General features: G+C 36.4%; 1 protein-coding gene and 1 non-coding gene across 2 annotated transcripts; one reads left to right on the top strand and one right to left on the bottom strand.

The window, feature by feature from the left end:
• Window positions 1–9115: 9115 nt before the first annotated feature.
• On the bottom strand, window positions 9116–9188 carry TRNAA-CGC. The gene has a single exon. It is a non-coding gene; the product is annotated as a tRNA-Ala (tRNA).
• Window positions 9189–9461: 273 nt separating this feature from the next.
• On the top strand, window positions 9462–10121 carry LOC113290359 (chloroplastic import inner membrane translocase subunit HP30-2-like). Its single transcript, XM_026539968.1, has 2 exons — window positions 9462–9786; window positions 10006–10121. The coding sequence occupies exons 1-2, from the start codon at window positions 9462–9464 to the stop codon at window positions 10119–10121; spliced, it is 441 nt and encodes a 146-aa protein (XP_026395753.1).
• The last annotated feature ends 210 nt before the right edge of the window (window positions 10122–10331 follow it).

Here is a 10331-nt window from a genome sequence, read left to right as displayed (position 1 = left end):
GCCTGTGTATATTGTGTCTGGTGTTGATGAAATATAGCATTTCATTGGTTGTACTGACTAGATGAGTAGTATTAAGTATTATCCTTTAGTTTTAGCGATGAAACACTGGATTCGATATTTAAGTTTTCTTGTACCCACTCATCCAAGTGGTTGTATGTTAAATATGATAAAATGCAATATACCTAACGAATGAGTGAATTAGGATGCACTGTTGCACTCTAGCTACTGGGGTTATCCGTTTGTTTCTTAGATAAACTGCCGAAATGTTTTATTATAAAGTTCCAATTATGCCAGACATTGTATGCGAAGGTCATTAGATAGCAGCACATGAGAAGTTAGGAACTAAATTTCCATTGAATGCTTCATTGATTTTGTTATGATTATGTCCAGTTAGTTAAAGGAAATCTCATTTTCATTTACATAATAACAAACTCATAAGCTTGCCCTTTCTCAGAAGATCGTTGGTCACTTGTCACAAATTCGCTCAATCAAGCAAGGATAGCCTAAATTCTTGTCGGAAGACGTCATCGACAACATTTGATAAATGATAAATCCACAAATGTCGAGACTTTGAGTTCCCAACTCAAGGAAATCGACCAACTCCGCAAACTCACGACTCCAACGAGAATTCTCAACCTTGGAGGGACAAAGATTAGATATACCAAGTTTTCCAAAAGACATCAAGGCAAGACTAAGATGATTAGTAGGAAATTTTCCTTCATTCCAATCAACACTGTTACCACAAAGACCATTGGAAATGGTTTCATAAGATGGTCTTTCACGACTAGGTCTTGGAAGGCGAAAACTCCCTGAGGGAACTTTGGTAATCCTTGAAATCAACACTCTGTTAACAAGAATCCTATCTCTAGCTATTTATCATGGTCTTCAATTCCATGGTTTCGTCATTAACATCATGAATGTTAGCATAGAAGATTAATTCTTGTAAGAGTGTCAAAACCTTCACCAAGACCATCAAAGACATTCCCAAGATTAAATTTTTCAAAACATACCAAATCTTCTTTATGACTACTAACAAAATCCAATTTCTTTTCTAGAATAAACTCATTAGATGAAATCCTTTCAAACATCTTGTACAAGAATCATTGACAAATATAATCCTAATGGAATTTTGATATATTCATGATAGAAGAAGATGAAGAACCCAAGTTTTTTGAAACCTCTTTTGAAACCTTGAAATTCCTCATGAGATCTAGAAATTGAGAGAGATTAGAGAAGGAGAAGACTTACTTGGTATGTTTATTGAAAACCATTTTATTTTTTGATCTCCAAAGGTGATTTAATGGAGAAAATCATGAACCCTTGAAAAGTTCATGAACGCGGACAAGAAGGGAGGTAGAAGAAGGGTACGCGTACTACTACCTTTATATACCAGCTGATGGGCTTGGACCCGTTCCTGAACCGTGACCCACAAAAAAAAACAATATTTCTTAATCCAAGGTTCGCACACTGAGAGGATCACTACCGTGCAGTAAAGGAAAGTAGGAAGAATTTCAACACCTTAATTTCCCTTGGAAAGAAGAGAAAAAAAAAACAAAAGAACAAACAAATTAACCCAAGCACAAGAAAAAAACTCAACTGTTACTTGCCTCATCTCAAGTGATATACAAATGGGGTAGAGCCAAGCTTGTTACCAAGAGGCGACTTGTGCAAAGAGATTCTCATGCAACTTTTCCGGTTGATATTTGTGAACTATACCGGTAGTATAATCAAAATAATGATGATACTCGGGGTTAATAGAATTTTTTGAATTTATTTTCTTACGAGCAAGAAAAGACTTTTTCCGACAATTAGAACCTACACCGAACTCATCAGACATCTTTTTATCGATCTCACATGAGTTGGTAGTAAGCGTAGTTCGTATATCATGAATATACATGATTTGATAGGTACAGAAATTTTATCAGAATAATTCTTATTCTTAATCGAATTAAGTTTTTCTAAGAATCTAAAAACGTTTTCAAATGCTCTAAATAGATCTTTGTAAATTGATCCATCACGAGAGTATTCCTCAAATAGATTAAGAGTTAATCTAGTGAAATTCCATATCCTTGAGCATAGACAACTTTTTCTCAACCTTCCTTTCTTATAAGAACTTTTATTTTTTCCTCTAGATTGTTTCACATCATCTAAGTTTTGCAAAGTCTTAGATGGAATGAGATTATCACGAGAAACCAAAGTTCTGGTCCATAATAGTCTCCGAACAATCTTTAAAGAATTATGGAGTGCGTTACAGACGCCAAGGGCAAGTTTCCCAAAGAAATTTCCCATGAGAAAAAACTTTAAGGATCAGTCAAACACAAACATATTAGGTTTATAGTGTTTGCCTGCTCCGATACCAATTGAAAAATCGGGGGGTACAACAACCACACCCAATATTTCGTTTGGCAATCTGAATAGACAAACTCCAATATACTTTCAAGAGAATCAACTTGACAGTAAAACTCAATCTAGATAAAAGTATATCAAAGAGTTTGATATCTCTATCTCTCAATTCAATCTGCAATCAACAAGTAGGAATTTGCGAGCCAAATTGAATATAAGAGAAGTAACTCGAACGGTACCAAAGACCAATGTTCAAGGATCAATCAATTTCAATCAACAACCAAAGGTTGGATTTACCAATTGATCAATTCAACGCACAACCTGTGATATTTCAATTATATAACAAAATATAATACGGAAAAGAAATAACACAGACACCAGAATTTTGTTAACGAGGAAAACCGCAAATGCAGAAAAAACCTCGGGACCTAGTCCAGCTTTGAACACCACATTGTATTAAGCTGATACAGACACTAGCCTACTACCAATGAACTTCGGACTAGAATGTAGTTGAGCTCTAATCATTCTCACACTGACCAAGGTACAGTTGCGCTCCTTACGTCTCTGAATCCCAGCAGGATTCGATGCACTTGATTCCCTTAGCTGATCTCACCCACAACCAAGAGTTGCTACTACCCAAAGTCGAAAACTTGATAAACAAATATGTCTCACACATAAAAGTCTAGTGGAATAGATAAATCTGTCTCCCACAGAAATACCTATGAGTTTTGTTCCGTCTTTTGATAAATCAAGGTGCACATGAACCAATTGATAAACCGGACTCATATTCCCGAAGAACAACCTAGTATTATCAATCATCTCACAATAATCTTAATCGTATGGTAGCGAAACAAGATATTGTGGAATCACAAACGATGAGACGAAGATGTTTCTGACTACTTTTAATCTTACCTATCGGAGATAAATCTCAAGAAAATATTAGCAAAGATAATAATCAATCAAGATAATAGAAGCCGGTTTTAGAACTTTAACCACTCAAGTACGCAAACGGGTACGCATACTTAAGTAGCCGGAATGAGTTTGGGTTTCCCAGTATGCAAACAGGTGCGCATACTTCCAAACACAACAGAAATTCCCCGATCCAAACCCTTCGCCAGTACGCGTACGGGTATGTGTATTTAGGCTCCCGGAATTTCACAACTAACAGGTACGCATACGGGTATGCATACTATAGTTCCGGACATGGATCACATATATGAAAGAACACATACTATGTTCATAATCCAATGATGGTTAAGTATTCTAAACTCTATTTCACGAACTATTAGAGGATGACCATAGTTTTTTTCACGAACTATTAGCATCAAAGAAATTTTCAAGTTATTGAAATAATCATTACGAAACATTCCAAGTCTACACCAAATGATTGTATCACACAAACCGTGTAAGATGTTACTCGGTGATTTTCACATGATCATCTTTTGACTTTCGTCAAGAATATAAAATGAACTTGGTTGAAGCGAAAGCTTACCAACACATATTTCGAGAAATATGTAAGCGAGTTAAACTCAGCTTGAAATCTCAAATGTGCATAATCGAATACTATATAGTAATACGACTTTTGTCTCAATATAGGAGATCGAGTAGAAATAGACTTTCCAAGTGATAGATAAGTTTTGGTCTCCACATACCTTTTGTTTATGAAGTTCCACAAGATCTCTTTAGTAGTTCTTCATCTTCAGATAATGAATGTCGTGAAGTCTAATGCTCAACTACACAATATATCCTAGTCCGATGCATCACTATAACTAGACTATAAATCAAGACTTATAGTTTTGATCACTAACATTGACAAACAAGCTTGAGATAGCAACGCTTGCGAGTTTGACCGAGCAGTGCTCTAACACAACGGGGTTATGAATATGATAAGTTTCACCTTTTAAGAGCTTGTAAGAAGCCTTAACAGAAAAAGTGCCTTTATTGGAGTGAGGCCGGATAAATCTGTCTTCTCCAACTAGAAGAAACCTAGTGTTAAGGATGTTCAGGGTATTTTCAGTTGTGAAGAAATAACCAATAAGATCCGCTTTTCAATTCTTAGTGTCAAAATTTATGAAGTCAGTTATCATTGAATGCATCTATGTTTTGCCATTCCTAAACTCTCTAGTGGCATTATCTTTTGTGATGTCTAGAGACTTACAGAGATGCTTCTCCAAACATAATATGAATTTTATGAGTTCTTGTAATGCAATGGATGAATATTTTTGAAACATCCGCATTTAAGAATCCAACCTAAAGGTCATTGGGAGAGTGAACAAGATTCGAAGCCAACTTAAAAAGCAAAGCGTGATTAATCTTTTCAGATTTTTAGAATCAAGACCCCTTGATACTTCATGAATATTGAAATTGTTCCACTTCCTCATGTATATCCATTTTTTGGATGATCTCTTCGGGGATAAATAATGTATTCGTGATATAGATTGAAGATGATTTCAGAACATGTTGGCCAACCAAAATGGATCTATCAGCTTGAGTAACTTGTTTTCCTTTCCATCCGACGACTCTTTTGCCAAACTCAATAAGTAAATGTTCAAAAGACTTAGTCCTAGATGTATCAATAAAAGGAGGAGTACCCAAATATCTATCTTTAAGGTTAATTTTCTTGATTTTAACGAATTTGATGAGAGAGACAACAAGTTCAGGGTGACCCGAACAAGCATATATTTTCTTGACTTGACTAAATAAGCATATTTTTTTAAAAAAAATATGTCTTGACCTGAACAAGCACTAAGAGCATCAATCAAAGACATCAGATTGCTAGAAATACTTGTACCTCTACTAGGTTTATTATTTTCTTACAAGGCATTGAAAAACCCGAAGTGCTTTAGAACACTAATGAAAAATATCATTATATCTTATCAAAGGCCTTAGACATGTCAAGTTTAAGGCCCATGATGCCCATTTAGTCTTTCTTCCTCTTCATGGTTTGAACAATTTCATGTCCGACAATCACATTATTAGAGATATGCATGTTTGGCACATAGGTCGCTTGAAAATTTGAAATTGTTCTATCAAAAGTTGTTTCATTCTATTCACAAGAATTTCAGATATAATCTTATAATTAAGGGTTATTTTGTTTTTCGTACTCAGGTTTTGTCCAACTTTTGAGTTTGGTCTAACATTTAACTTGGTGTTTGGTACTTGAAAATAACGTTGACCCACGTTGACTCTTGACTTCTGCTTAACATTTATTAAAATGAATAAAAAAATTATTAATTGACTGAATTTACTATTATACCCTTCGTTTAAACCAAAAGGGAGTAGCACTCGACTCATCTTCTTTCCTTTCTCTTCTTTCTTTCTCTCTGACGATTCAGAGAGTTGAATTATGCTGAGAGTTTTTTTTTTTGAAGCCTAGAATAGATTAGTCAAGCCGAGAGTAAAGATATTCATGTTGATGAATATCGAACAACTGATGATGGCGACGAGATCGATTGAACTCAGGTAGTTTGGGAAAAAGGTAAATCAGAGAGAATAGAAGTAAGGTTTATTTGATTTTGAATTAGTATGTTTATTGTAAACCCAGGAAGAAACTATAGGTTCACAGAATTCATCTATATGTTCTTATCCAAATAGAAATTAGGGTTCTTAGGGACGAAATTACAAAAATTAGGGTTCTTGGGGATGAGATTAAATATGGGTATTGAGTTAATTAAACATATTAGGTTGAAAGTGTTTGTTTCTGATAGATGATTCAATTAAAGTCAGTGGTGGTGTTGCTGGTATATCGAATGGGTTTAAATGATATTTTTTAACTGAGAAACAATGAACATCATCATCAATTGAATTTGACAGTTCTCGTATGAATGGTGGTGTGTTGATTTTCTTACTTGCTGGATGAATTATTAGTTGGCAGTGATGGATTATATACGAACTGGTGCAATCGGTAGTGGCTGGGACGGACAAAAGAATGGAGTTGACTTAAGAGATTTGGACATACTGAAAATCGTGAAGAGTTGTTGCTGCCAATGAACAAATGCAAAGAAGATGGTGTTGGTTGTCGTCGAGTTTTGTGTGAAGTGGTTGCATTTAGTTAGCACACGAGAAGAGGACAATGCACTTTGAATACCAGGGAAGTTAGAAGGAGTAAGTGTTTATGCCAGTGGTGGTGGCTTCAAGTTCAGGGAGTGTTAAAACGAGCAGTGACCGGAGCTGGTATGGTGATTAGTTTTCGAAGTGCGCAGAGAAGGTCATAGAACAAGAGAGGCAATGTGGGTGTTGTACGTATATGAATGTGTCTGAACTGGGATTGGTTCATAGTGCAATAACGAAGATGAAGAGTCTTTATATGTAGGCCGGAGTTGGGAGAAACGGATGGAAAAAACTGTAAGAAGAGGAGTCACCAGTATGTTATGGTATTTGCTCGATTCTGGCAAGGAGTTGGGAGATGAATTCTGTGTATTTTGAATCAGACGGTGGCGTTGATGGACGGAACAAGGAAGCAGTAATATTTGGTCTTGACGGTTGTGACATCTGGGATTTGGGAAGATGATTGAAGTGCTTCTGTTGAGAGATGTGTGTTTATTGGTAGTTGAAAAATATATTAGATCATGACCGTAGGCTAATGGGTTTATTAAAGCCGTCGTATCTAATGTAAATATTAGCAAAGTGAAGGGTATTATGGTAAACTCATTTAATATTTACATTTTACCATTTTTTTAAAATTATTTATTAATTACTTTAACAGAATTCAATATATAACAGAGTCAATGCGGTTCAACGTGTTTTCCAAGTACCAAACACCAAGCTGGACAAATGTTAGACCAAACTCAAAAATTGGACAAAACTTGAGTACCAAAAACAAAATAACCCTATAATTAAAGTTACAAAGTGATATTATTCTAAAATCCTTTCTTTGTAAAACTTGGAAGGAAAAATAAAATAAAACAACAGAAAGGCGGTGTTCATAAAATCAGAAAGCTCCGGTAGTGTTTCAAGACATCTACTTACATATAATAAAAAAAAGGTATATTAATTATATGTCCCTAGTTTTAACACCCTACAAATATATCCTTATACAACAATAAATATATCCTTACTTTTTAATAACCTTATCTATTTAAAATTAGATTACCTTAATACCCTCACCCATATAATATGTTTCTTTATTTCAAAATGGAACAAATTTCTTCCTCTACCACTTCCCCGCACCACCACCAAAATTCCAGAACCACTAGCATCACCACCACCACCATTCAATGACCATCACCTACCAACCTCCACCACAACTAACATTCCATCACCACTCTGTCACCACCACCGTTACACCACCACCTGTCCGCCACCACCACTAGTCCGCTACCGCCACCACCAATAGTCCACCGTCGCCGCCACACCGCCACTAGTCCTCTTCCGCCGCCACCAATAGTCGGTCACCGTCGCTGCCATTGCCACCACCACCCGTCACCGCCGCCACCACCTCCACCGACGCCGCCACTGGTTCGGATATTTTTGTATCAACAACAGTAGTTGATCCAAATAAAAATAGAATCAACAGTAGAAGTTGATCCAATTTAGGGTATCAACAACAATAGTTGATAAAAAAAAGGAACAACTTTCTTTGTTGATCCAATTTAAGGGATCAACAACAGTAGTTGATCCATGTAAATGGAGTGAATTTGGCGTTAGTCGAACACGTATCATCTGACATGGAGTCAATCATGCTACCATTGCACCATAAATTCAACATTTGAAGAATTTACATCTATAAAATCCAAGCATTTAAAGTACAAGCATAATTATACTAATCCAAGGAAACGAGGTCAACTACAGGAGTTGATCGGATCAACAACAGTAGTTGATCCCGTAAAAAATTGGGTCAACAACAAGAGTTGCCCATAAATGGATTAACAACCATAGTTGATCCCATAAAAATCGAAGTCCAGAGATCTTTTTTCACAATGAATATGGCCACTCACTTCACAATTCAACCGAATAACCATAACAATGAACAAACAAACCAGCATAACCTTTACAAACATCATGAAAATACTATGAACCATATAAAATACAAATTACGTTTAAAGATGCTTTCTTATTTGTTTGTAGATTGTGAGACATCAAATCGATCACTAGATCTATTCCTACCTATGAAATTTGTGATCCAAAATCAGTAACATCAAGGAGTAATAAAGAAAACGTGAACTTTTTTTGAATCTGTTGATTATATCTGCTATCTATTAAAACATATATTCTATTCAGACCAAAAATCAATTGAAGAAAATTAAAAAAAAACTGCAAATCACTGAAACATATCGCGAGTCTCACCAAAAATCAATTGAACAAAATTAATAATCAGTTGTCAGCGGCCAAGGTGGTGAGGATGAAGATGATGGTTTGGTTTGATTTTCAATTGAAGATCTCACTCTCTCTTAAATACCTTCTTTTTAAAATCTTTTCTTTCACTCTGAAACGATGGTGGTATCTTAAATCTCTTCTCTTTAAAATCTTTTCTTTGACTCTGAAACGATGGTAGTGGTGGTGGTCACCATCATCATTATTCAGTCCGGCGGAAAAGGGGTATAGAAGACGGTGATGGCGGAGGTGATGACGAGGAGAAGAGAGAAAGTTTCAGATCTGAAACTGAAAAGTAACGAGAGTTGAATAAACTTTAGTAATGAATAGAGGGCATTTGTGGGATTATTGATAAAATCATATTCTTCTTAAAGATGGAGGGATGTAAATATTGATGATAGGGATATTTATGAAGCCTATCAAAACTAGGGATAGATATTCAATTACCACAAAAAAAAAATGGAGGTGCGGGGAATCGAACCCCGTGCCTCTCGCATGCGAAGCGAGCGCTCTACCATATGAGCTACACCCCCTTGGCTGACCTCAATTAGCCACGTGGTTATATAACATCGCCTGCTTCCCATGATTTTTAACCTAAAATATGCCAATGGCCTTAATACCGTTTAGCGATTTGAAATGGGCTTTGTGGCCCAAAAACAACTTGGTGACCCAAACATTTGATGAATGAAAGAAAAGAAACAAAAAACCACTGCCCTCCGGAGATCAATATTGTCGCTAGGGCAGAAAGAAAGAAGAGTTTAGTGATTATTATTAGGGTTTTTAGTAAACATGACAATAATAATCAAATGGTGATAAATCAGCTTCAAACAATCTGTAATTGGTTTTCCAAACAACCTTTTCCTGTTCAAGCTACTGTTGTTACTACTGCCATTGCAATCCACGGAGCTGCTCTCGGTGGTCTAGTCGGAGGCGTAGCTCAGGTTGCTGCGCATGTCTTTCCAAAGCGTTCACTTGCCATTAAGGCTAAATTTGCTAGTTCCATGGTAGAAGCTCGTATGTTTGCTGCTGTGCTAGGCACCCATTCCAGTATATATTTTATTATGGGAAATATTAGAGGGAAAGACGATGTCTACACTCGAATGGCAGCAGGTTTTGGTGCTGGAGCCGCTGGTAAATTGGTTACGCGAATGGGATATCCTTAATGAAGCTGTACTTGGGGTCGTCGGTGCGCTTATTGGAGGTGTTATATTTCAGCTAGGTAGAAAAAATCTCAGTTGCCAGGGGAGTATACCAGAACAAAATGCATGTTATCGAACCTTGGCCTTGAGAATTACGAGAAAAACTTTGAGAAAGGCTTGTTAACAGACATTACTATGCCTTTGCTTACAGGAAGTATACTTAAAGAAGTGGGACTCCCTCCTGGACCAAGACTTCTAATACTTGACCACATTGAAAATGATCCTGAACTACAAAAGATGCGGCATGGACGTGCTCGACGAAACTGATAGATGGTAGGCCAACAATGTAACGCCACTGGCCTCAGTCTCATATATACTTGAGGTTGGATGTTTGAGTCCCCCTTGCTCTTAGAGCAAGTGCACAATGTTATTTGCAAGTTGTTTCTGAGTGTTTTGCTGTTCTGCAATCTAGCGTTAGATAACATGTTGCTCTAGAAAAAGTGATGCTCTTTTCCAATTTGGGAAAGTGAAAGCATC

This window comes from Papaver somniferum, chromosome 6 (assembly GCF_003573695.1).
Source record: "Papaver somniferum cultivar HN1 chromosome 6, ASM357369v1, whole genome shotgun sequence".
Lineage (NCBI taxonomy): Eukaryota > Viridiplantae > Streptophyta > Magnoliopsida > Ranunculales > Papaveraceae > Papaver > Papaver somniferum.
The sequence above is the reverse complement of the archived record's forward strand: the minus strand, read 5'-3'. Positions and strand labels throughout refer to the sequence as shown.

Coding starts and splice junctions, on each gene's coding strand:
- LOC113290359 (XM_026539968.1), top strand. CDS start 9,462: ATGGTGATAAATCAGCTTCAAACAATCTGTAATTGGTTTTCCAAACAA. Junction 9,787..10,005: donor TTTTGGTGCTGGAGCCGCTG/GTAAATTGGTTA, acceptor CTTTGCTTACAG/GAAGTATACTTAAAGAAGTG.